At 47.3% G+C, this 27,006-nt stretch overlaps 1 protein-coding gene and 1 pseudogene across 2 annotated transcripts in view; one reads left to right on the top strand and one right to left on the bottom strand.

Annotated features, from left to right (window-relative positions):
- NPSR1 (neuropeptide S receptor 1) overlaps nt 1–6,507 on the bottom strand; it is a 69,809-nt gene extending 63,302 nt beyond the window's left edge. For both annotated transcript variants that reach the window (XM_059656177.1, XM_059656178.1), the window contains exon 1: nt 6,364–6,507. In XM_059656177.1, the coding sequence (XP_059512160.1) occupies nt 6,364–6,507 (144 nt within the window). The remainder of the gene's footprint in view (nt 1–6,363) is intronic.
- A 17,302-nt stretch (nt 6,508–23,809) lies between these two features.
- LOC132211538 (large ribosomal subunit protein eL15-like) lies at nt 23,810–24,326 on the top strand (annotated as a pseudogene).
- Nucleotides 24,327–27,006: the final 2,680 nt, after the last annotated feature.

Below are 27,006 nucleotides of genomic sequence, written 5' to 3'. Positions count from 1 at the left end.
ATGTGACCTGTTATAATGGAGAATTTGAGAAGAGGCTGGTTATGGCTGGTCCAAAGGTAGATTCTGGAGGAATTAATATGTGAGTTGAGTCAGAAAAAGTGAGTAGAAGTAGCCAAGCAGAGAAGCAGGGCACCTGGCAAAGGTGCGAGTGAATGCAGAGGACAGAGGGGACCGTACCTGATCCTCAGATGTGGTCACGGAGCTGGGCAAGCCGGGTATGTAAGTGAGAACTTGGGCCAGTGTCCTGTAAACCAGCTATTTCAAAAACGGGGCAAAGTCCACCCGGCTCTTTGTCCTGAGCTCAAAGAACTTGCTACCAAGAGGAAAGATTCTTTGCCATCTGCATTTTCTTCAATTGTCTTAATGGCCAGAGTGGCCTTTGCCCTACCTGTCAACGCCAGGGTCACAGGTGACAGGAGGCAACAGCTTTACCTCCTTCAGACTGGGGCTGAACTGGGAAGTCATTAGCTGCCTAGCAATTCTCTCCCAGGTTCGCCTCCAGGACATACGAAGCGACTTCATCCGCTCTCTCTACTCTGAGCAGAAAGGGTTAGGAGCATCAGGTCTGGAGTATTTCAGCATTGCCACCATGGGTCCCCGTTCAAGTTCAATGGGCGATGTTAATTTCCATTGCCTAACTGCCCCTTTCAACCAGAGTCCAGTGCCTGGGACTCCGTTTGCATAACTGTCTGAGTTTACGCCTGGAGATGACTGGGCTACATTTTCTACAGTCAGGGAGACTGAGAGGCCCAGAGAGAAGCCAAAATAAGTTCTGAAAAATACAGTTACAATCTTGTCCACTCGAGTTCATGGCTGGGAACATTCTGAGAATGTCAGGGTGGTGTTTTGAAGCTTTCATGGATGCCCTCTCTCCCATCCCCTAGAGAAAGCCTCCCCGAGCCAGGCAGCCAGAGAGCTGAACCCCATGTGCCCTCAGTGAGAAATCCCCCACTCGGTGCAGGAGAGAAAGGAGTCAGCTCAGTCTTTCCAACGCCCCTCGGAGGACGTTCTAACAGCGGGAAGAGAATCGGCTTTCTCCCTCGAGAGGTCGTGTCCTTGCCCATTCAGAACAGACAGCCTGGAGTCAGAAGTGTGGGAGAGCAGTGTGTCAGTTTCCCCATGAGAGAAAGAAGCTAAGGGACACAGGAGCGTGGGAGGGCACAGCGGTGGGGCAGATGTCAGGAGAAGAGGCACTGGTGAGAGGACTTCATATTGCCACCTCCAAGGTTAGAACACTGAGAGAGGAAGAGACGACACCTGCTGGATTTGGGGTTCAGGACGAGAAGGGGGGTGATGAATAGATAGCAGGGAATGGCAGCCCTGGGGGTTTTCCCAGCTGTCTGGTGTGAGAGTTGTCTGACTATGATGGCCACATGGGTAGAGAAGGAACGAGAAGACAACCCACTCGGTTTTCTGCCGCCCAGAATCAGGAGTGAAGAAGTGAAATTTCACATTCCCAGTAAGGACACTACGACGTAGCCACGATGAGACAGGGCAGGAAGGAGCTGTGACCATCTGTGTCCCTGGAGGGAGAATGACAGGGATGCTGTAGGAGAAGGCAGTGCAAGCCTGGCCTGGGCCAGATGGGGACCCACACAAGGTGGGGACCCACACAAGGTGGGGACCGGGACGCCCACTTCTGAGGCCAGCAGCACTCTTCCTCTCAGCTGATGCCCACGTGCTCTGACCCCTCCCTCACCCCTGCCTCACACGGGCCCACACTGCAGAGGCGCACCCCTTACAGCTTCCACGCCCCCCCTAGAGTCAGACAACGGGGAACCTCCGCCCCTCCCCCCCCCACACACACACAGGCCGAAAAACTGTGTAACGACCGAGTGTGCTGTGGATTCACTAAGATTATGTGTCTTGCCACCAGATGCGTTAGTCACGCAAAGAGAAACATAGTTGATAAAGTTTTCCTTTCTCACGACTGGAGTGTGCGACTTGGGAACCGCATGGCATCTTGGGGGGCCAGCCAGCACCCCTGTGCCTTTCTCTGTGACACGGAGCCAAAGTGGACAGGGTGGAGCTTGCCTAGTGTAGAGGATTCGAAGGGGACTGTCAGGTCTGTGCAGCAGGAACAGGCAGTAAAGAGCAGACCTTGAATAATGATTTTCACTGAGCGCGGCGAGTAGTAATTTCCTGATGAACATCGGCAGGATTCAGCGGGAGAAACTCAGAATGAACAGACCGAGGGGAACGAATCAGAAGAGGGTAAAAGCGCATGATGTGCATGCAAGACCCCTGGTTATAACCGGCAGCAGGTACACGGGAAGCCAAGGGGACCAAGGGCTCCTGGGCTCCAGGCAGGCATCACTGACGTCGTCCTGTGTCCAGCGCAGGAAGGGAGACAAGCAAGTCATGGAGGAGGGTTCCGGGAAGCAGGAAGTGGGCAGGGAGGAGCGGGCGTGGCCGTCCCTGAAGGTGAAACCACTGGCACTCAGTAGGGAGAGTGAGTTCTTACAAACAAGTCAGAAACCTACTACTAAATACAATGACAACAAACAGCACAGTATCCTTAAGCTTCTTAAATTGAGCTCTTGCTGTAAGCCCAGTGTGAGATAATTGGTGCATGGGTTGAACTGGAATTTGCTTTGGTGACATTAATGGAGGAAGAACATGTTAGGAAAGTGGACAGTAGGTCCACAGACCCGGAGAACAAGCAAAGGAGGGGACGGCACTGTGGCCAATCACTGCCAAACACTTGGGAGCCGTCATTTGCATACAAACAATAGTTGGACTAATTGTGTGCGTCTGTAACTACTCACTAAAGGAGACTCATGAGAGATGGCCATCAGGTAGTATCTGGAGACCCAGCAGCCTTGGTTCAGGCTTCTCCCCTCAGCTAAGAACCAGCCATAAAACTGAGCTCATTTGCATTATTTTATAACTTCGGCAATTTACTCACCGCGTCGAGTTTCCCTCCCAGTTGCTTTGAGTTAATTTTCTCATCATTAAGAATCAGAGATTTGGGAAGCACTGCTGGCGGGCTCCCCCGCAAAGTTAAAGGCTGTTATGAAGAGGCCACTATTCCATCTCTGTCTTCCTCTCTGACGGCTTTCTATTCAGGTCCCCGGGTTCCTTTCTCACGAGACAGGTCCCATCCTCCTTGCAAACGTCTGGTGGATTCGTGAAGCCCAGATAATCCCTAAGGCTGGGGTTTGGGGCTTGAGGAAGTGAGCTGGACGGGACCTCGAAAGTAGGAGAAACTGGAAGCTGGGAAGGGCCCGAGCGGAGGACCTTGAACCCAGGGCCACACAGTGTTAGTCACTTGAAGTTCACGAGCAGGGATGTGGAACCTTTTTTCTACCAAGGGCTCTTCGGATATTTATAACATCATTCACGGGCCATACGAAATGACTGGCTTACACATCAGCTGCTCTGCTTGGTCAAATGTTTAGTGAACTCGCCCCTAAAGCCTTGGCAGGGCCAGACCAAATGATTCCGTGGGATGGACGTTGCCCACCCCTGTGATAGAGGAAGAGGGTGGTGAGCTCACTCCTGACCCACTCCTGGAGTGGTGAGTAGGTTAGAGCAGCGTGGGGAGCAGGGCAGGAACTTGGGGGTGGCGACGGGAAAGGGGAAAAGGCAAGGGCCAGTAAGATCTCGACAGGGAAACCCTGTCTTCTGCCAAGAGAGCTGAGGGGTGCAGAGGAGAACTAGAGTGCTCGGTAGGAGACTAAGTTAGAAGACCAGGCATGTAGCTGAGGCAAGACAGCTGAGTCTAGGAATGGCTGCAAGGCAGTGGGTACAGTTCCCCAGCTCACCCAGGGACCAGGGTCCCAGTCCATGATGCCACAACGAATTCCATACCCCACCCGCCGGAATCTATAATGTACTTTGGTCACGTTGGCTTAGAAATGGGATAAATATGCACGGAATGTGCCTGCAGAGAAGGCTGCAGTGCGTCAGGCTGGCAGAGGCCAGGCAGGGCAGGGCTGACACGTGGAGTCATGTTTAACAGACCCCCACCGCCGTCATGGAGAAAGCAAGTTTTCTGCTGCCCAGCCTGACAACATGTAGGCAACTGACAGAAACAGAACCTCACACTTCATTTCTGCAGGAAATGTTCATTGTGTATTCCCAGGATACCATTGGAATTCAGAGGAGGAATAAGTCAAGGGGGGCTTCATGGTGGAAGCAACCCAACAGGACCCTTAAACAAAGATGAAGATGGAAAGCAATTCCAGATGGGAGGATACCCCATGAACTGTGAGAATTAAATGAGATACTTCACAGAAGTCACTCAGAAGGAGTCCCGTCATCAAGGGAGCCCACAGCAAATGAGGTAGATGGGTATGGATGTTGTTATTCTGCTGATTTTTTTATTTTTATGACATTTTTCCTGCTTTTGGTAAAGGCAATGGGGTTTAAAAGCACACGCTTGGAAGATTGTAAGCAAGCACAATTCTGACTTCCTTCTTGAGACGCCTGTGGGATCAAAGCAACCCAGTGATCGAGGGTTTTTTAATTTTATTTTATCAGAACTCTTTCTGCATCAGCAGTGCCTCCAAACTGCTCATGCTCCACGGGGGTCACAGAAGAAAGTTACGCTGAGCTGGGCTCCCAGAAACACCACCTCGGACCACGTCGAATGGAAAATCACTGCCTTTAGTCAGCGCCTGCATCTCTCAGAAGCCGACGTGGAACGTGGTAAGCTCTGGGCCTGCTCTCTCTCTGCTTCTCCCCTCGGCCGATAGTCTAGCTGTGTGAGGGCAAACATGTCAATAGGAATGAGACAAAAACCAGGAGATTCCTATTAGTGCTCAGGGACGAGGCTGCACAAACACTAGCGGAGATCGAGCAGCGATGGGTTTGTCCTTGTCGCCAACAGACCCCTCCAGGAGCTGTGTTGACTCACCTGGCACGCAGGCTTTCAGCCGAGAGTGACTGTGAGGGAGAAACGTCACTCTGCGGTCCCACTTACTTATGCGTTCCCTGGTTGATTCTGGTATGAGCCCTGATCAACCCTGCAACCTTGGCCTACAGGGCGACGCTAACTGCTGAGCCCCCGGCCAGGGCCGGTGAGAGCGATGATTACCTGTCTCAGAACGGCCGCCTCGCTGCTATTATCCCTTTTGCAAAGGCCAGTCTCTCTCCGCTGTTGGCTGTCACGCTCTGTAACTATCAAAGCGGCGGCGGATGCGGCCCGGGGCTTCCCGGGGCACAGTGCCTGCCTCTCCAGCAGCAGCTCTGGGTCAGCGCGGATTTCACGGAGGGAGGGGCCTGCTCGGTCCTCGGTCACTGGCAACACAGCCCCTTTCAGCGTGCATTGCTTTCTGTTGTGGAGCCGGCAGCCGGCTGGCTGTGCGTGCACCTGCTCTACGAGGTGGTTGCAGGGCCTGGGCCCGGGCAGCCTGCCTCGGTGGCTTATGGGCTCTGCTGTGCCTCGCAGCCCGGTCCCCGAGGAGCGAGGCTGGCTCTAGGGACAGCTCCTGCGGAAGGTTTTATTCTGGGGGTCGGCGCAGAAGCAAAGCTCCCGTGGGAGGGGGGATGCTCCAGTCATGCTGCCTGGTTGTGTAAAACCACCTCATTTCCAGAACACCAAGGGGGTTTTCCAATAAACTGCTGAACTTTTCGTGGAGTGTTTTCCTTTGGGGCACAAAGGACCAGTTTGAGGCACGGGAATTAGTGTCGTGGCCGAACGCGCCAACGGGCAGCGGGTGAAATAACCTGACACCCCAGGCATCCTGCCCAGGAAGCCGGAGACCGGTTTTCCAGACGCCCCGGGGGGCCCGGACCGCAGCGTGTTGTCGAAGGGGGACCAGGGTGAGCTTCATGAGAATCACGTCCTCACCGGCCCCTGGGTGCTTTCAAGAGGAAACTCACCAAACTCGCATTCCTTTGCTCGTTCTGAGGACACCTGTTGCTCAGAGTCCCAGCACCCACTGCAGGCAGGCATCTATTCTTCCTGCTGCTCAGGGCAAAGGCTCAGTGGAGTGCGGGCCTGCCTTCCCTCCTGCACTTCCTGTCCCGGGGGGAAGGTGCGGTCACCCCTCTGCTGTTCCCAGCGAAACACTCACGGCACCGACCCTTACAAGACACACATTTCAAGCACAACTAAAGGATTCATTAAATGGACTTTCTCCCGAGGAAAGAAGAGAAAACTTTTAAAAATCACCCACTCAAATCCCGCATTTTCAGCAGCCGCAGGGAAAAGAAAGAGCCCTATTCATCAAAAACGACAATACAGGTCCTCGAAGTGTCTATAGAAACTGTGGCTGTAGCTCATCAGTTTGGTATCTCTCATTCTTTTAAGTAAAGAGAAGGAACTGCCACACCGGCTATTTCCACGGGGGTCTCCTGACCTCCGCTTGTCCCTTCTTCCCCATCAGCGTGGAGGGTGGAGGGCAGGACACTCACCTTGAAGGAGGAGTAGAAGGAGCCCCACTCCTCTTCTTCCATCACTTCCGTGGGAGTTGTGGGGAAGCAGACGACCGTGTGAGAATCCGGGGTCTGCGGGGTCCCGCTGGAGTTGGGGCTGCCCTCTGTGAGGTTGGCTGGCATGGCTCGGGGGCCCAGAGCCAAGGAAGAGAGTCCAGGTCCTCCTGAGAGCCGGCAGCAGCCGCACCTCCGCGGCCTCCCAGGCTCTGGCGGGAGCTGTGCTGAGCAGAGGCGCAGAGCCCTCCGAGCCCTCATTGAAGAGCTGGCTGACGGCAGGGCGTATCCACGTGCTGCTCTCTCAGCAGCCACGATCAGGGAGGGAGCTGCCAGCCTCAGCTCCTACAGCCCACCCAGGGCCAGGCCTGGACCCTGGAACGGCTCCCCGGACAGGCCTCCCTGCCCAGGTGTGCTTTCCCCCCAGAAGGGACCCCTCCCCCACACCCTTTTGCAACAATTTTAGCCACAGAGGAAGTTAGACTGATCACAGGTTGATTAATTCAGATCATGTTTGCCCTTCTGAAATCCAATCGTAATTATGCATTTGCTTCAGCTGAGGTTGCCTTCTGATTTACAATCGTCACCCAGCCATTCCCTCCGCAGCCTGCACGTCATTTCAGTAAACAAGCGCACGTTTGTCTCTCACACCCACCCTTCCCCCCCACCCCGGCTTGCACAGGGCAGCTCTCTGGAAAGCCTGGGTCTGTGTTTGTCAACAAGCCACATCCCTGGTGATGACTGGGATTGGTGCCTGCGAGGTCCTCTCAACGCCTCAGCGTTCTTTCATTGATATGCAACCACTCTGTGCGGCAGGCAGCACGTGCGTCTGTATGTTGTCATTTTACACCAGGAAAGTCTGAGAGGTGGAGTGACTTGTCCAGGACCCCACAGCTGGGGATGGAAATGAGATGCTAGCCCGTGTCTTCCAAAATTCCTGGACAGGGCTGCTTTTACTATAACACACACTGAGTTGCACCAAATCCTGGCTTGAAGTTACCCTGAGTAAGGGTGGCAGGCCAGCTGGGAAACAATAGGACATATGATAGCAACCAAGCATCATCCTGGCCACTTACACAGAAAACACGCGGTGAGCCAAATGCCCACAACCAGGGGCCAATGCCACCCGGTAAGAGGCGGCAGGCGCGATGATCATAAGAGACTGGAGCCCTCATGAGGGCTCCTGGGGAAGCTTTAGGATAACCCAGGGCCTCAGGACGCATATGGTGTGTTAGAGATAAGATGTTAAGTCTACAATGAAGGGGCAGCAAAGAGGAGGGAGTTATGCAGCTAAACGTGTGAGCTGTAGGCTCTTAAGGGAAAGGGTCAAAGCAGCAGATAGCGAAATGAGCAAAAAATAGTCCCACTGGCAAATGAACGGGAAAAGATGCCTAATAATATTACAAATTGAGGGAAAGCAACTTAAAACAACAGGGCAGAATTCCCACCTATCCGTGTAGCAAAGCAAGGGTGTGACCCCACCGAGGTTGACAAAGATGACAAGAAATGGGCACACTTTTTCCCTTCTGGTGTGAGAGTTAGTTCCATGGTCCCTTTGCAGAGCAGTTTGGCAGGATTGGTAAAGATGAAATTACCTGTTCTATAGGAATGCATCATTCCATTCTCAGTGATGGTAATTCCCATCTCTTTACCTGGGTCACTTATGTACAATTTAGAAAGATGCATTGCACCACACGCTGAAAATGTGAGTGCCTTTTTTGTAGGTATGATTTACTTCAATACAAATTTGTAAACAAAATCTGTGAGTCACTTCTGGGAGAGGACAGACGCTGGTTAAGTCATTTTGTGATAAGGGTGGAGAGAGAGGACCTGGTAGATGCCATGGACAGGGAATAGGTGGAGAGAGAGCTTCCTGAATGGGTGGTTTTCTTCCAACCTATGGTCCATATGGTCACTTCTTGACATGTGGCTGCCCAAGAGAAACATGTATGTCTATGTACAAGGAGACACACAGATATTTGCCTTTGTAACATCCATGGTTCAGAAACAAATCAGAAGCAACTCAAATATTTATGGTGACAGTATCAACAAGACGCTCCCAGCTGGAAACTGCCCACATGCCCATCAGTAGTAGGCTGGATGAAGACATTCCCATGTGGTCACACAATGAAATAGTGTGAGAAGAATGATCTGCAGCAAATATAACATGATAGCTAAAACTCATAAATGTAATATTAAATAAAATAATCCATATTTTTCATTGATATAAAGTATCACTATATATGTGTATATATATGTATATACACACAAACATCTATACTAATAAAGCCTAGGTGGCCTTCGTGTGTGATGTCATCACAAGATGACCGCCACAAGGTGGCCATGCGCACAGCAGAGGGGGGGCCCGGCGGCCTCTCCACACGTTGAGACCTGGGGGTCCTGTGGCTCTGTGCAATGCGGAGGAAGCTGTTCCCGGTGTCTCACAGCCTTGCTCGGAGGAGGCGGGTCGCAGAAGGGGAGGGCAGTTGGGGGTGATCAGGCCAGCAGGGGAGGGTAATTGGGGGTGATTGGGCCGGCAAGGGAGCAGTTAGGCATCAATCAGGCTGGCAGGGGAGTGGTTAGGGGTGATCAGGCTGGCAGGCAGAAGCAGTTAGGGGCAAGTCGGACATCCCCCAAGGGGTCCCAGATTGGAGAGGGTGCAGGCCAGGCTGAGGGACACCCCCTCCCCGAACCCCCCCCCCCCCGCATGAATTTCGTGCACTGGGCCACTAGTACATATATATTTTCATACCTGTTCATGGTGGAATACTATGCAGCAGTTAAAAGGAAGGGTTGCAGACAAGATGGCAAATTAACATAATGTGGCAGTTACTTTATGTATCAACTTGACTGGGCAGCAAGGTGCCTGAACATCTGCTCAGAGATTATTCTCTGTGTGTCCCTGAGGATGTTTCTGGGTGAGATCTATCATCTATCTAACTATCATCCATCCATCCAGCCATCCAGCCATCCAGCCAGCCATCCAGCCATCCAGCCAGCCATCCAGCCATCCATCCATCCATCCATCCATCCATCCAGCCATCCATCCATCCATCCAGCCATCCATCCATCCATCCATCCATCCAGCCATCCATCCATCCATCCATCCATCCATCCATCCATCCAGCCAGCCAGCCAGCCATCCATCCATCCATCCATCCAGCCAGCCATCCAGCCATCCATCCAGCCATCCATCCAGCCATCCAGCCATCCAGCCAGCCATCCAACCATCCATCCATCCAGCCATCCAGCCATCCAGCCATCCATCCATCCATCCATCCATCCATCCATCCATCCATCCATCCAGCCAGCCAGCCATCCAGCCATCCAGCCAGCCATCCAGCCAGCCATCCAGCCATCCAGCCATCCATCCATCCATCCATCCATCCATCCAGCCATCCAGCCATCCATCCATCCATCCAGCCAGCCATCCAGCCAGCCATCCAGCCATCCATCCATCCATCCAGCCAGCCATCCATCCATCCATCCATCCATCCCTCCAGCCATCCAGCCATCCAGCCATCCATCCAGCCATCCATCCATCCAGCCAGCCATCCATCCATCCATCCATCCATCCAGCCATCCAGCCATCCATCCATCCATCCAGCCAGCCATCCAGCCAGCCATCCAGCCATCCATCCATCCATCCAGCCAGCCATCCATCCATCCATCCATCCATCCCTCCAGCCATCCAGCCATCCAGCCATCCATCCAGCCATCCATCCATCCAGCCAGCCATCCATCCATCCATCCATCCATCCATCCAGCCAGCCAGCCAGCCAGCCAGCCAGCCAGCCAGCCATCCATCCAGCCAGCCATCCATCCATCCATCCATCCATCCATCCATCCATCCATCCATCCATCCAGCCATCCAGCCATCCATCCAGCCATCCATCCATCCATCCATCCAGCCATCCATCCAGCCATCCAGCCATCCAGCCTATTGGTTATGTTTCTCTTGAGAACCGCAAATAATGCACGTGGCATCTAGCTCCTCACCTGAATTCATCCCTAGAAATCCCGCAAAAATGAGGGGGGCATTGATGTGTCACAGGACATAGAGTGAAGTCATGAGAGAGGCCGGGGAGACACGGTGTGCTGGTGAGGACATGTAGGAGGAGGCCTGTCATACACGGCTGCTGTGATGTCAGTTGGCACGCGTGCTTTGGAGAATGTCTTGGCAGCATTACCTAAGGCTGAGCATATCCATATTCTACGATACAGCAGCTTCGCTGCCAGATGAACAGAGCACTTCTGCTTGGAAATGCCCCCAGCTGGACGCTCTGAAGTGCTCATTCACAGTGAAGCAGGTAAATGTGTGGCATGTCCACATGATGCAAAACATACACTGATGAGGACGAATGGTCTGTAGAATCTCTCAGTCATAAATTTTGAATGATAAAAGAGTTAGACACAAAAGAATGTGTGGTGTTTGATTTCATTTATATAAAATGAAAGCTAAGAAACCCTTAGGTGAGTAGTGCCTGGAATGGGCTTACACTTTACTGTTACTTGTGCAGGTTTTGCTTGTCTGTTCTGTTTTCACACTTGCTAACGTCGTTCACTTCAAGGTCTCTGATCTCTGCGTTCCCTCTAGAAACTGGGGCTCTCAGAGTCCTGCGTAGGACAGGCTACTGCTCCCCAGGTCCAGCCTTCTTGTCTTGTCCGTGGCTAGAATACCCTGCTGTGCTTCTAGAGAATACTGGTGCTGGGGTCTCAGCCCCAAAGGTTCGGACTAGGGTCTGCTGGGAGGCAGCCTGGCCACTGGGAGGTTTTGAAGCTCCCCAGGTGATTCTAATGAACATCCGGGGACGAGAACCCCTGTCTTGGAGAACAGCAGTCTCAAGGTCACTACTTCCAGGCTGCCATGTCTGCTGTCTGCCTGTGGACTTCCTTCTGGGGCCACTGCCAGCCCCGAGGGCTGCTCCTGGCCCTCCAGGACCCACAGGGAGCCCCGCATCGTCCTGGGCATTCCTTTCTCAGGACCCAGTTTGAGTCACTGGGCATGCGTAGTCTCAGCAAGCAGAGTGGGAGGGAACTTTCCCATTTCTTTATTTTGGGGCCAATAGGCTTGCTGCTCTCTCTCAGCATCAGGACGCCGTAGTTAACCTCGGGTTTGGAGCCTTCCAGACAACCCATTGGATCACCTTTCAGGATGCTGCCTTCCTCAAACACCATCCACCTGCCAGAGCCTGGAGGGAGGCTTCCAGGTAAGGGAGGGAGTGTGGGTGACGAGGGCCCAGCCCTCGTCGGACAGGCAATGCTCTTGGGTTGGTTCTGGAGCTCATTCTGCCTTCCTGGCCTGGGGGGGCGGGCATGATGGCATGATGAATGCCTGCCCATTACTGTCAAAGCCCTCCCTTCCCTTCTCCTTAGAGTGATGACTGTGTTAGGAACATGTGCCAATTGTTCTGGGCTCTTCCTTGAGTCTCAAAATTCCTGATGGGCAGGTGCTTCCCCTTTTCTTGTGTGTGTCCTCTGACAACATGGACCCTTAGCCCTGTGGTCCCGGAGCACAGAGCAGTGAACCATTTCTTTGTGTTGGGAACAGCTTACTGCCACGAGCCATGGTTCCCCATGTGGCTCGGCTCAGACTCATGGTGCCCCTCCCCGTGCTGTGACGGTGCCTTTCCTCCCCTCGCAACGATTCTTGCAAACAGCCCAGAGGCCCAAGTGCTTTGTGGACACCGCCACCCTGTTCACAGATTCCTGTTGTACTGAACTGAAATGTACATGGTGTTGGTGGCTGTAAAAAAACACACCTATTTAAGCAGGTGCTGTGGAGGACTGGATGATGTTGGGTGGTTTGGAGAGAACAGAGACATGTTCCAGGTTAAATCGTTCCAGGTTAAATCACAAAAGCCACAGGTGGCTCCGGCTGCTGAGTGTGATTCATCTCTGAGTGAGTCGCCAAGAGAATTCACATTCTCAGATCAGAGGGGGCACAGATCGTAGTTGTTTTGAAGTTCAAGTGCAGGTTTGGTGCTTTGGATACCTTTGAACGAAGCACGCCACGTGGAGAATGGTGAGGGAGGGTGGGTTTAGGACACAGGAAGCCAAACTTCTCTGGGCGATTTGCCCTTCAGACCCCAGGCGTCGCCACTGCCTGTAGAGATGAACTCTCAGGTGGTAATCGACACTCCACCCATGAGTTCTCGCTCAAAGGAACCAGCTGGCAGCCTAGGCTCCTGCTAGCCATCGCGTCTCCCGTGGTGCCTGAGTCAGATACATCGCAGCTGCTGCACCTGGACTGCTCTGTGTCGCTTTGAGAATCAGTGTAGATATGGGTTGGTTAGAGGAGTGTTAATTATGCAGGTGAAAGTAGGAAGGAATATGGGAGAGAGGGAAGGGGTGCTTGACAGCAGTCACTGCATTTAATTCCCAGAATATTCGTTTAAAATGGAAGCAGGATTCCCTGTGTTAAAGGTGCAGAGAGGTGTTGGTAAAGGAGAACTTCTCAATTAGAGAAACACAATTAGAAACAATCATTGACTTCCATGCCCGTTAACTTTCCGTGGTCCCTTTATTGTTGCCCTGCTTTCTGATGTGGTGGGAGGACACTAAATCATTAGTGTGAAATAACAGTAGCCTATGAGAGAACACGGCTTCGAAGGCAGAGAGAAATCCTTGGAACCCTGGAGAAAAGCTAAGTGCAGTATTACATCTGGTAATTGCTTGCTCTACTAGGTACAAGGGGTTACACGTGTTTCGGTGATATATGAGGTATATTCCCGAAAGAAATGAAATTCAGTGTTCCATTTTAGAGAGGACACAAGAAGAAATATGATTTAGCGGTCCGTGCTTTTAGAATTGCATTGTTCTAATTTTAACAGTAAAACTTGCCTACTCTAAGTAACCACCTGAACATGCAAAGACAGAAGTTATATTAACTGCTAACTTACTCCTCAGTCCCCGAATGAGATAGATTATGCACTCGGTTTTGCATTCTGTTTTTTAAGTTCATATATTGTAGGTTTTTACATCAAAAAATAGAATGGTTATTTCTCGTGTCTCTCTATAATGCTTTTAGGTAATGTTGCCACACTTTATTCAATCATCCCCATGTAACTGAGATTTAAGTTGCCTGGTTTTTCAAACACCAAGCATTGAACATTCATCTCTGAGCACTGATCTGGTCATTTCCTCAAAAGATTTTCTTGAGGTATGGTTGCTGCTGCTGTTGCTTATCTATTCCTTTTTTTCCCCCCTTGTCTTAGTTTGCTGTCCTTTATATGACCTCTTAGACTAAGTGCTTAATGTGTACTTCCATTCGTTCATGGTTAAGGCAATGAATTTTCCTCTGAATATATTTTTAGCAATGTCATTTAGATTCCGATACATAGTATTCTTTTTTTCGTTATGTCCTTCAATATATTGTCATGTGTGTTTTGATTTCTTCTTGGACCAAAGAAGTACTTATGGATGATTTCCAAATGTTGATATTTGTATTCAATCCAATGCAATTTCATATTCGTATTTATTTCTTGAATTATGTTTTGAAGTCAAGATCTGTATTTTGAAATATTTTAAAATTTTCATATAATTCTTTTTAGAAAACCATGGAATTCCCTTTACAAGATGATTAACTAATCACACACACAAATGCTTTCATATGCCAAGGTGTCAGGCACCCTTATTAATTTTACTGTAGTCTATAGAACCTCAATTTCCTGACCTACCAGTTGTTGTCCACATGCTTTTTTCAAAGACTCCGACAAGTTTGTTTATGTTTCATATTATCATTGGAATCCTATAAGTTTCGCCTTGTATTTCCTACAGGGACTCAGATCTTTTTAAAGGAGCTTACCTAGAAACCCCCTCTAGTACCTTCCACTTCTATTTTCTGTTTCATTGGCTATATGGCCTCTCCTATTGAATGCCATTTGAGTCAATAAAATAGAAGGTTTCATCATCATCACCATCATCATCATCATCATTGATAAATAGGGAGTAAATTGGAAAATTTCAGGAGAAAGTGGGAGTCATGGGTGAGCCTCATTTCTCAGCTCCATAGTTTTCTTTAGAAAATTAAAAAATAGAGGAATTGATGTATAACACAGATCAGGACATATAAGGAGTTCTATGGAAAGTAAGACAGGCAAGACTTGAAAGAAATAAACCAACCAAACTAAAAGGATATTTATCCATATTTGATTATCCACATCAGTTAAATCTCCAAGTAAAAATATATATATATATATATATATATATATATATATATATATATATATATATATATATATATATATTGTGAAACAAAAGATGGAATGTGTTTTAATAATACATGTCAAACATTTGAGCTGCTTAGAACATTTTGAAGAGCTACAAATTATTAAACATAGAACACAATCATATATCTGTTGTAGTTAAATACCATATGTTACTTGGATAAGAATTCAATAATCTCCTCTTGTTTTCTAGTTATTTACGCTAATGGAACTCCCCACTCCCCATTTTTTATCTATTTAATGGGACTTTAATTGTTAACCATGTGTGACCATTCTCTAGATCCATATTGCCTCAATTTTCTCCTTACAATAAAAAGACTTTTTGGAAGAGAAGTCAAATGGTACATATGTACTTAGCACCTATTTTAAGACATTTAGGAATTGGAAGGGCAACATATGCTCTCCGAATCCTATTGGAACATAGAGTCCACTGTATCTTGCATTTGTAGTCTGGTGTCTAGGATCCTTCCTGGAACAGAGAGGGCGGGGAGGGAGCAGGGTGGAGCTTTCACACACATGGAAATACTTCTGGTCATACAGTCACTATGCTAACACATAAATAGAAGATACGAATAGAAAGATTTTTTTTTCCAATTCATAATTCCAGTGTTTTGGGATTCTCAGGACTGAGCCAGATGGCAGAAGAATTCTCTAATCAGGTCTAGAACTGAAAAGGAAAAGAGACCATAACTACATTTTGGAGATAGATATCCACTTTGTTTCTGAGAAGTTTGTGTGCCAAGAAAACTTCAACAGGGAAATAATTTACGTCTTTTAAAAGGAACAATTGTAGTTGTGTTTTCTTTGTCTATATAAGACTTTTTGAAATGGAAACAATGCCTCATCAAACCTTTAAACACACAGCCAGGAAGATGACCAGGCCACAGACACGTGCATTCTGTTAGAACAGCGATTGCGATAACAGCTTCACAAAGTGCCTTATTATGAACATCATCAGCGTCCTGGCTTCAGGACTAAGACGTGCTTCACATGGAAATCCACGGCTGGAGGGGAGATGTCTGCTAAGAGACTCACACAGAGCTGAGTAAAGAGAGGCGGCTCCTGGATGGAGCTAACTTGGTCCTTCCTTTTGCTTCTTTCTGTCTGCTTAGATGTTTGCAATAATTCCCGCATTATCGTTCCGCGTCTTCGAGCCCATGCTCTGATCACTGTCCTTCCATTTTTATCTCTACCCAACTGAGGGAGTGACACATAATAACCATCTCCTTTATCCAACTGGATATTTTTATGGCGATCTTAGAGTTAGGAGGCAAAACAGGATGTCAACTGACTGTCCAATTATGAGAAGACAAATAGTTGTGTTAGTACAGCTTAATATGTGTAGCATATTTAGGATAAGGGTTGGACTCTGATTATGAAGAAGATGAAGCAATTCTTTCACCAATTAATTTCATGTTTAGAGGAGTCACCCCAGTACCAGTCAGGCAGCACCCCCTCCTCACCTGTAATCCTGGGATAACAGTGTGTCCCCTCAGTGTGTCCCCTTCCCTCATTGGGAAGGTTGCCTTTGATAATCAATGGAAGGTGGGGTGCCCAGTAGACTTTGTATCCATGCGGTCGCCACTGAAAACATTCTATTGGTGTTTTCTCAACCCTAAAACTCTGTTTCTGTTTTTCTATTACCTCTACCCTCGTAGATGAATATAGGAGTTCCTGGGCTATTTTCTTCAAGGATTTTTTCCTAACGTAAGCATTTCTTTTTCTTATATTTACCTTGCTTTCCCTGCCACTGATACATAAATTGATTTCCAAATTTATCTTAAAGAGTTTGCATTTGTGCTGTGATTTGCATAGAGTGTGCTCACTTAGCTCCTTCTTAATGAAACGGAAATGGACATCAGAGTTCTAAGGACATCAGAGACATACAGAAGGGAAATAATGAATGAATCCAAATTACCTTTCAAAACAATTTCCCACTTAGCAGGTTTTTCCCAGCTATACCTTTTCACTCTTTGGGGATAGATAATATTTTGAAAGTTTTTGTCTTAGAGCATTTTTCTCTGTTGCCTTTCTCTCTTCCCCCAGGAGCAAGCAACCTCATTGAGAGTTGCCTACTTTAATTCTTAGAAATAGAGGGGAAATTTGGAATCTCAGTAGCAGAGACGGACAGCAGGGAGGGTGATTGGAATGCTTATCAGCCAGCCTCTCTCTTACTTGACAAGTTAGGTTAGGACAGGCAGGGTGGCCTAGTTTCCATGATTTGGATACAAAGGACAGGAACCTGGAGTTAGGATATTGGGCTAAGATGGCGGCAGTGCTGGCTCATGGGTGGCAGTGTGGCACATGCTCTAATAACAAAAATTGTATCGCTAATAAAACAATAATAATGCTTATTCCATGCGTTCAGCATTGTAGGTATTGTGCTCAGCACTTCTTGTGGGATTGTGTCATTTAAACATTACTCGGCCTTCGAAGGAGTCATGATAATTATCTTCAGTTGGCGGGTGAGGATAATGGGGCTTAGAGAAATGAAAAATTTGCTCAAGATCCCAGGGCCAGTAAGTTAGAGGAACAGGACGGTCTCAACCTTGGTTTCTCATTAATCTTAGAGATAGGTGGAAAAAGAAAACAACAGCAAAACATCTGTCTGAGCTCCTTTTTAATGGATTGATTAAAGAAATGGGATGAAATCTCAGAATGCAAATTCTAAAAACTCAGTGAATTTTGAACTGCCATAGTTTACCTTAGGAGCAAGGCTTAGGATTTCAAAACAATTGCCGATGTATTAGGTTGGTGAAACATTCTACTTACAAGATGCTACCTTAGTTTTGGTTAAATTATACTATTTATCTTTAATTTCCCTTTAATTTTGACTCATTGTATTATTTATCTGATTCAAGAAAGATTGGTTCACTCTATATGGTAATAAGTTATTACGTTAAAAAGAAACCAGTTTGCAAGTTCTCCCTTTGACTTACTCCATAAATAATTATTAAACACCTACTGTATACTTGGCTATCCTAGGGCTACAGAGATTTAAAAAACAAGCCCTGTATGACTTCAGGCCAGTGGGGTGAGCTTGAAAGAAGCTGAGAATATAATAAACTGGCTTGCTGAACAGATTTACTGTTTTGCCCTAACCGGTTTGGCTCAGTGGGTAGAGCGTCTGCCTGCTGACTGCAGGGTCCCAGGTTCAATTCTGGTCAAGGGCATGTACCTTGGTTGCGGGCACATCCCCAGTAGGGGGTGTGCAGGAGGCAGCTGATCGATGTTTCTCTCTCCTCGATGTTTCTAACTCTCTATCCCTCTCCCTTCCTCTCTGTAAAAAGTCAATAAATTATTCTTTAAACAAAAGGTTTACTGTTTTTAGGTTAACAGATATATTAGACACATACTTTGTGGTGGCCACAGGAAAGCTTTGAGGAAGCAGGGATGAATGGAACAGTCATCACCCTAGAGCAGCGGTTCTCAACCTGTGGGTCGTGACCCCTTTGGCGGTCGAACGACCCCTTCACAAGGGTCACCTAAGACCATCCTGCATATCAGATATTTACATGACGATTCATAACGGTAGCAACATTACAGTGATGAAGTAGCAACGAAAATAATTTTATGGTTGGGTCACAACATGAGGAACTGTATTTAAAGGGCCAGAAGGTTGAGAACACTGCCCTAGAGCTTCCCTTCTATTTGGGAAGATGTCACATGATAACCAAGTAGTCAAATGCCACATGGTAAGTCCCAGAATAGTTATGAACAAGAGCTGTGCCACCCAGAGGAGGGAATGTCAGCTCTACCTGTGAGAGTTATTGAGCAGGTAACTCATGGCTGGGTCTTGGGTAAGCAGGCCAGTGGATGAGATGAGGCCAGGAAAGGCGTGCCTTACAGGCATCTCATGTGCAGTGTCCCAGAGCATGAGTCCTTCACAGCTGTCCAGAGTATTTAAAGTTGTGATGGGAAGTTCACAGTTACTAAGGCTTAGGGAGGATTGCCATTGCCAGTGGGAGGACCCATGAGCTACCAGTTGGCAGGAGAGGCCCAAATAGCCACCTAGAATCAGCCCAAGCAAGCTGCCTTTGTTGGTTTCCAATCCAGCTATAGGACTGGTGGAGGGAGGGTAGAAATGGTTCTTTCCCCAGCTGAATAGTACACACTGACAGCTGATATGCATGAGGTCTGTGTTCTAAGCATTTTGTGATTAAAACATTTACTGTTCATAGCGATCCTGTAAATAGGGGCTATTTTTATCTCGATTTTACAGACATGAAAACAGAGCCATAGATAATTAAGTAACCTGCTTAATGTCACATAAAAAAACAAACAAACCCTAAATCCAGGTTATGGACCCAATTTGACTTCATGGTCCACACACCTTGCCACCATTTTTCTCACTTTTGTTAATAGTTAGGTATCAAGTGGCCTAAGGTGAGTGCCTCCTGCATGTCAGGTACCGTGCTAATCAGTTTAGGTACAGTAGTGTCTCTTTTTACAAATTCAGTGCAGTACTATTATCACCCCTACTTAGCAGATGAGAAAACTGAGGCCCAACAGGACACAGCTGGTGAACAGTGTGGCCATGATGTGAACCTTGTCAGGCCTGTGCTAAAGCCTTTGTATTTAATCACTGCACAATTCTGCCTCTACTTGGAAAATAACCAAGGGACCAGGGAGGTACAAGTCCCCAATTTTCTGGGTTATGTGTTGGACGGAGTATTGTGTGCAAAGAAGAACCTGGTCCTTGGTTTCTAGCAAAGCTTGTAGGGAAGAAAACAAGATTGTGCTTTTATCACATGTTAACTGGACTCATCTGTAATAATCTCAGGCCATTCACAGACCGTCCTCTCCTCTGTGAGGTGACAGAGTGAAAAAGGGAGGAAGGAAGGAAGGAAGGAAGGAAGGAAGGAAGGAAGGGAGGGAGGAAGGGAGGAAGGAAGGAAGGAAGGAAGGGAGGGAGGAAGAAAAGCAAGAAAGAAAAGCAAGAAAGAGACAGAAAGAGGCTCCTCAGCTTTCCTTCTCTGTGATGGTATCTCTCCCACTGGGCTCCTGTCACCCCCCTCTTCCTATTCCTGGATTAAGGTCTTATCTTTTCTTGGATGTTTAGGGACAGTGGGACATGAATGAAGAGAAGGCACTCTGGATGTGAGAATGTTTCCACCTGAGAGAAACTTTCATTTAGGGAGTTTTCAGAAGAGTCTATAAGCTTCCAGAACCCCGTATTACCCACACTTGTCAGCTCTGTGGCTGCTGTGATGAATGAAGGGGGATTGCTGCTCCTCCAGCATTAAAGTGTGCAAATCCTTTAATTTCATCAGCAATTAGAGATAATAACATAGATGAGAGATCAGTCTGTCATTAGCACTTGGACTCTGAGTGAGAGAGAGGGCGTCTGAGCTATTACAATTGGAATTGCAAGTCTTCCATTTACTCTATCTCAGCCAAGCCCACAGGCAGCAAACAGTACTCTTTAAAAAAACAAAACAAAACAAAATAAAACCAGAAAGTTTTAAAAAAATGAGGCTGGCTATCTTTATTGTCATTTCATTTCAAGGGACAATTTTTTGAGATAAGTGCCTAATTTTATTGTTTTCATAATTTGAAATGCTAAAAAAAAGTCATGCCAAATAATTGGGTGCCAATTATGTTTGTCAAGGGTGAGTTACACCCATGGGTTTAGGTTGGGCAAGTGAACATTGGCCAACACACGTGGCCCAAGCGAGAAACGTGGAGAACAGCTGCCTTAGAAGAACCTATCACATGACATCTTTGGTGCTCCCATTGGCCTCCCTGGGGCCTGGCCTTATGGTGGCCGGATCTTCTCACCCTTCTCAGGGAGATGGATGGTGGTGAGTGGTGATTGGACTCACCTGTAATAATCTCAGGCAGTTCTTAGACAGTCCTCTCTTCTGTGAGGTGATAGAGTGATGAAGAAAGAAAGGAAGGAGGGAAGGAGGGAAGGAGGGAAGGAAGGAAGGAAGGAAGGAAGGAAGGAAGGAAGGAAGGAAGGAAGGAAGGAAGGAAGGAAGGAAGGAAGGAAGGAAGGAAGGGGCAGGCCTGGGAGCCTTGATTCTTTTGTGCAGCACTCTGGTCTGTGCCCTGGCACCTTTTCTCTAAGGCCCTCAGCCCAGGATTGCCCCCGAGCGCCCTCAGCCCAGGATTGCCCCCGAGCACCCTCACAGAGCCTGCCTCTGCTGCTCCCGGCTTTCCCAGCACAGGCCCTGCACAGGAGAGAGCCCCTTATTACAATTCTCCTGGCTTCTCTGTCTCTTATTTCCTGACATCAGCTGTTTTAAACCCCAGACCCCACAGAGGCCATGATCTCCCAGGGGTTAATGATTTCTTATTCTGCCTGTTTTGAACCCTTACTCGTAGAAAGTGATGTCGATGAGTAGCACACACATGGACAAATGTTGACACAAATTATTGAAAAATTTAATTCTAAACAATGTTATCAAAGCATATCCTAATTTTGCCACAACAGGAAGCTATTCTAATAACTTGACTTCTGACCATCTCAAATATATTATTGATCTCAAATACATCTGTTCTGACTTAATAGGTGGCCTTTTTCTTTGCTTCCACCCATGTAGTGATGGGGGGGGGGGAGGGCAAGGTGATAGCACCCCCAGTGCTGAGGAGTCTAAAAGACCTAGCTCATAACTTACCCCTGCAGAGTGAAGACCACAAATTTGCAAGTTAACTCTGGGCCTTAGGCGCAGCGAAGGAGAACCAGGAGACCAACTTGCACATCCAGGGAATGGGTAGATAGGATGGCCCATTTACTGATTCTGGAAAAATCAATGGTCAGTTTGGGGCGTGGTCATCCTGCACGTGAGAGTTGGTGTAATCAGAGCTCTGGGCTTCCAAAAATGCTTTAATGAGACTCTGTGTTTCTGAAGTTTCTGAATCCCTCTTCTTTCCAACCCTGGGCCATCGTATAGCTGACAATGAGTAAAAGATATTTTTCAGTTGTGATGAACTTTTTTTCTGTAAGTACAACGTGAATTAGTTACATAATGGAGCATTTCAGACTTGGCTTGTCCTCTGAGTTCTTGAGGTCTCTCACCCCCTTTTTTAAAAGCAGGTTTGTCTATTTTCCAAGTTGCTTACAGGATGTTTACAATGATGGCAAGGCAAAGGGCGTGTGATTGACAGGAAGTCAGAGCCTGTCCTACTTTATCAGAGCTCATGGTCGCATGGGAAGAAAGACACGTTAATGACGCAGCCTGGCACGGGGCAGGATGTGGGGAGCACTGTCAAGGATCTTAACACATGAGAGGAAAGCTCTTTGTGTGGACTCGCTGAAGAAGGCAGCACACAGAAAAAAGAACTTTCATACGAACGGTGAGAGGAAGGAGGAGTACACCAGAGCAAGCCTGCTTCACTGGGAGCTCCTAGAATTGTGGTGTGGAGGTCACCATGGAGGTCACCTGGGCCAGTCTTCTAATCCTTGGCCATCCCCAGCCACCACTATTCCTAACCCAAGAATGCCCCGCAGTCCTCCCTAATGGATGCCTCTGTTTGAACCCTCAGCGGTGGGCTCATCCTTCCTACATAGGTGCCTCTACCTCGCACCGATGTGCAGCCAGCAGCCCTTGGCAATAGCAGTCAGTCTAGTCCTGTCACTGTGTGACCCCCTTCAAGTATTTGAGGACACACATTATGTCTTCCATACAGCTCCTCTCCATTTGTTTCTTCACTAGCTCCCTGGTGACAATATGTTGATGCCTCACCCATCTCAGTTGTCCTCCTCTGAACTGGGACCAGTGCGCTTGCGTTAAGGATTTCATGAGTAGAACCCAGAACTAAATCCTGAGCCATGCAGCTCAAGTCCATGATGGGCTCAGCATACCCTGGGGCTCTGGCTTCCCCTGTCCCAGATGCCACGCAAGAATTGTGGGTTGCCCCTGACCTTGTAACTAAATAAGCCCATGCCTGGCTGATAGAGGACGGCTCCTGGCTGACAGGCTGGTCCATATGGGACCCTGGCCCCGCCCTCTGAACCATTAATGATCTCTGCTTCTCATGCTGGGGCAGCCACCCTTGAGCCCTCCCTAACCCCTCTCCCCATCATCTCTGGTTAGGGTTATTAGATCAGCATATTATTCCTATCCACATCCCGGTCATTAACAGAAATATTGACCAGAACAAAAACGAGATCAGAACAAACCATTAAAGGCATTGTTTTCTTTAAAACTCTATTCTCAAAGGTAATTAAGACAAACTACCAACTGTCAGGCTGAGTACAGACTACTTTGAACATGTCCTCTTTATGATGTTGACCTCTATGAGAGATAATGTCTGTGTAATTTTTCAAAACAACTCATTTTCCTCTACACTTTCAATCAACTACCAGTTCAGTTTTTATTGCAAGAATATGTATTAGGGTAATCTCCATCTCTCTTTCGTTTGCAACATTCTTATTATGGTATTTTCTACAGTAACCTTTTGTATAAAGAGGGAACATTGTCCTTAGTGGATTTTTGCGTTATATTTCTTAATGAGACTAGAGAATAATTTTTAAGAGTTTCATGGAAAATGTGTTCCTTTCCTCCCCTAAGGACGTATCGAAATAGAATTTTTTGAGCAGACTAAAAATTTCCATAAACTCAGGTACTGAAGTCTTTTGTTTTCTTTTGTGGATAAAGAGCTGAGTTCCTAGATGATTCAAGTAACCAAAGGGAAGAGAACAATGTGGCCTGGAGCCATTTCTAAATCCAGAGGGGTCTCGGGCTTTAGCCCAACCAAGACCATTTCAAAAGAAATGGTGCTCAATTCGGTAAGACCCACCCTGTGTCTCTCTAGTACACCAGTCTCACTCCATATCTCTCACTGAAAGCTGAGAGCTGAAAGGTGAACAAGCAAGCAGGGGACACCTGCCAGCCCAGGGGCGCATCTCCCCTCTCTGTTCTCCAAGTCGGATCAGTCCTGTCCGCCCCAGGCCTTGCTGAGTATCCCTGAGGCGTATTTTCCAGGGAGAAACTTTACTGAAGGGCTTCCATCCTCCTCCTTCCTCCTCTGCAGGAGATGCCAGGGGTCTCCTTTGACCTTTCTTGACCTCCTATATTGTATTTTTTGTGTTTTATTGATTTTTGCTCTTTTTTATTTCTTCTCTTCTCATTCATTGGGTCTGATTTGCTGATTTTGTGTCCCTATTTGTTTGTTTTTAGCTTGTTGAGATGGAACTTAAGGAGTTAATAATGGACTTTTGTTCCTGTATGGCTGCAGCCATCTGGTAAACCAAGATGGGTGCTTACAAGTATAGCCAGGAGCAGGCTGATGTAATGCGTTTCCTTCTCAGGGTGTGCTCTTGGCAGTACCGCCAAATCTCTATACTCCACAGGGCCCCTGCCCCATCCAGCCCGACAAAGTGCGCAGGCTGGGATATGAGGCCAAGCAAGGTTATGCCATATATCGGATTTGTGTGCACTGTGGTGGCCGCAAATGCCCTGTTCCTAAGGGGGCGACCTAAGGCAAGCCTGTCCATCACGGTGTTAACCAGCCAACGTTTGCTCAAGTCTTCATTCTGTTGCCAAGGAGTGAGCTGGATGCCACTGTGGGCTCTGAGAGTCCTGCATTCCTCCTGGGTTGGTGGAGATTCCACGGACAAATTCTCTGAGGTTATGCTCATTGATCCAGTCCATAAGGCTGTCCGAAGAAATTCTGGCACCCAGTGGATCACCAAACCAGTCCACAAGCAGAGGGAGATGTGAGGGCTGACATCTCAGGCCCAAGAGCCATGGCCATGGGAAGGGCCACTAGTCTCACCACACTATGGGCAATTCTCACCCTGCACCTTGGAAAAGGTGCAATTCTCTCCAGCTCCACTGTTACTGCTAATATGTTTGTAAAATGTTTACCTAATAATTTAGGACAGTAAAAAAATAAAAAGTTAAAAAGTTAATAATTGCTTTTTCAGACTTTCTTCTTCATATGGGTGTGTGTGTGTGTGTGTCAGTACACACACACACACACATCCATCCTATATAATAAAAGAGAAACATGTAAATTGACCATCCCTCTGTTACGCTGACCAGCCAATCAGGAGTGAGTATGCAAATTGACCCAACAAAGATGGTGGGTTAATTTGCATACACAGGTGCCAGGCAGAGAGCAGAGCAGGAGAGCTGGCAGAAAGTGGAGCAGCTTGGGGAAATTGGCTCCCCAAGCCCCCAGATGGAGAGCAGAGAGGAAGAGCCGGCAGCTTGGAGGACTTGGCAGTGTGGGAGGCCATGGGACGGAGACAGAGCAGGAAGGGAAAACCAAGATCGCGGGGAGCACCAGGAATTCTGGGAATAGTAGTTTTGGTGGCAGGCGGATCTCCTACACACTAGAGCAAAGTGAGCCTGGAGCAAGTTCCTGTTGTGGTGGGGGATAGAGGGAAAGCAAAGATGAGAGACATAAGTAAAATCAGAGTTTCTAGGAAAAATTAAAGGGAAGATATCCTAAAACTTCCAGGAAATCTCCACCAATGAAGCAAAGAAAAAGCCTCTATTATTCTGTAAGCAACAAACCAAACTGAGTTGAGATCTCAGACAATTCGCTCATATGATTGCAAAGACAGACAGAAACTCCTGGATTGGAGAGGGCTCCCCTGAGGGCTCCCAAATTGGAGAGATTGCAGGTCGGGCTGAGGGACCCCTACACCCCCCAGTGCACAAATATCATGCACCGGGCTTCTAGCATAATAATAAGCATAATATGCTAATTAGACCGGACATCTGAACAACCTTCCAGATGTCCTTCCGGAAGACCTTCCAGATGAAGCTGGGGCTGTGAGGGCCGAGGCAAGCCACGGCAGCTGTGAGGGCTGAGCCCCTTGCATGAATTTCGTGCATCGGGCTTCTAGTATATATATAATTCCCCTTTAACTCCTGCTTTAGATGCATCCCCCAGCCTTTGCGCTGTCATTTCTTCACACAGATCCATAAGGAAGAGTGTGGGGTGTTCATTATGCATTGTTTGTGGTAAAAAGGCCCAGGAGGCAATTTCGGTGCCCTTCCTAAGAGCATGGATCATTATAACATGGTGTGTGATTACTGGGGACAGAGGAAGAAGGAAATGAGGGTTGGAGAGCTAAAGGAAACACACTAATAAGAAAACCAAACACGACACATGGTCCTTCCATGTGTGGATGATGTCACTTAATGTTCCATGAATTGAAAAGTGTGATGAATTCAACACACTTTACTGGCAATGCCAAAACCAAGCAAACAAGCCACTCCAATGTACCCTTTGACATGTCTCTGTGTTCTAGTGTTAGTCTTTAAAATTTTTTAAAAAATATATTTGTAATTTTTTAAAAAAATTGTTATTAATTTTTAGAGAGAAAGGAAGGGAGAGGGAGAGAGAGAGGAGGATGTTGATGTGAGAGAGAAACATTGATCAACCGCCTCCTGCATGCCCCCTACCAGGGGTTGAGTCTGCAATCCAGGCATGCGCCCTGACTGGGAATCAAATCAGCCACCTTTCAGTGCACAGGATCATGCCCAAACAACTGAGCCACACCGACCAGGGCATAGTGTTATACTTTTAAAAGAAAGTTTCCTTAAGTTGGATTGTTAGGTCAATGATTATATGCATTTTTAATTTTAATATATATTACCAGGTTGCTTCTTTTCTGGCCATTTCAAAACTTTTTCTTTTGCAGTCTGATCCATTTATACTTTTGGTTAAACTTAGAGTGAATTAGTTCTAAACTAAATCCATGGGAATTTTTATTAGAATTGCATTCTAGTAAAAAAAAAAAAAAGCCATTTAGAATTACATTAAACGAATAGCTTAATTTAATAGGGTAATTGACCCATTTTCTATCCAAAGAAATACTTCATAAGCATACATGAAGAAGCCATAAATGAAAACATTAAAATGTTAACTATGTTCTTTTCTTGGGTAATGAGGCTAAATGTGCTTTTTTCCTTCTGTCTAGTTTTCTGGGTTTTCCAAGTGTTTTATAATATGCATGTTTTAGTTTTATAGTGAAAGCATTTATTTAAAAAGCCAACCATCCATTAATAGGGCCAGGAGGAACGGCTGTTTCCACATCTTCCGCTTATTTTTCTTTTTAATGAGAAGGGATATTTGAGAGCTGTATTTTAAATGTCAGAAGCTATTTATCAAAAATGGTTGTAATGATTACAAAAATTGATATTAGAGTTGTAGGTAAGTTAAACTACTTTTCTTATTTATGAAGCTGTGTTCCCAAACCTAGTGGGTCTCATTATGTGGCATGGTCCCTAAGGACGGTGTTACCAAGGTTCTCATAATGACGCGTGGAGCAAAGACGGTCACACACATTGAATGCTCAGAAGTTCCCAGAAGGCTGGAGGGTAGATTCTTGCTAGGAGACATCGGCACATCTTGGCAGAGGGATGGGCGGTAGAGATCGATGCTTCTCAGAAAGTAAAGGAGAAACGTTTGGGTTTTATATTTATTTAGTGAC

Source organism: Myotis daubentonii, chromosome 10, assembly GCF_963259705.1.
Source record: "Myotis daubentonii chromosome 10, mMyoDau2.1, whole genome shotgun sequence".
NCBI classification, from domain to species: domain Eukaryota; kingdom Metazoa; phylum Chordata; class Mammalia; order Chiroptera; family Vespertilionidae; genus Myotis; species Myotis daubentonii.
The sequence above is the reverse complement of the archived record's forward strand: the minus strand, read 5'-3'. Positions and strand labels throughout refer to the sequence as shown.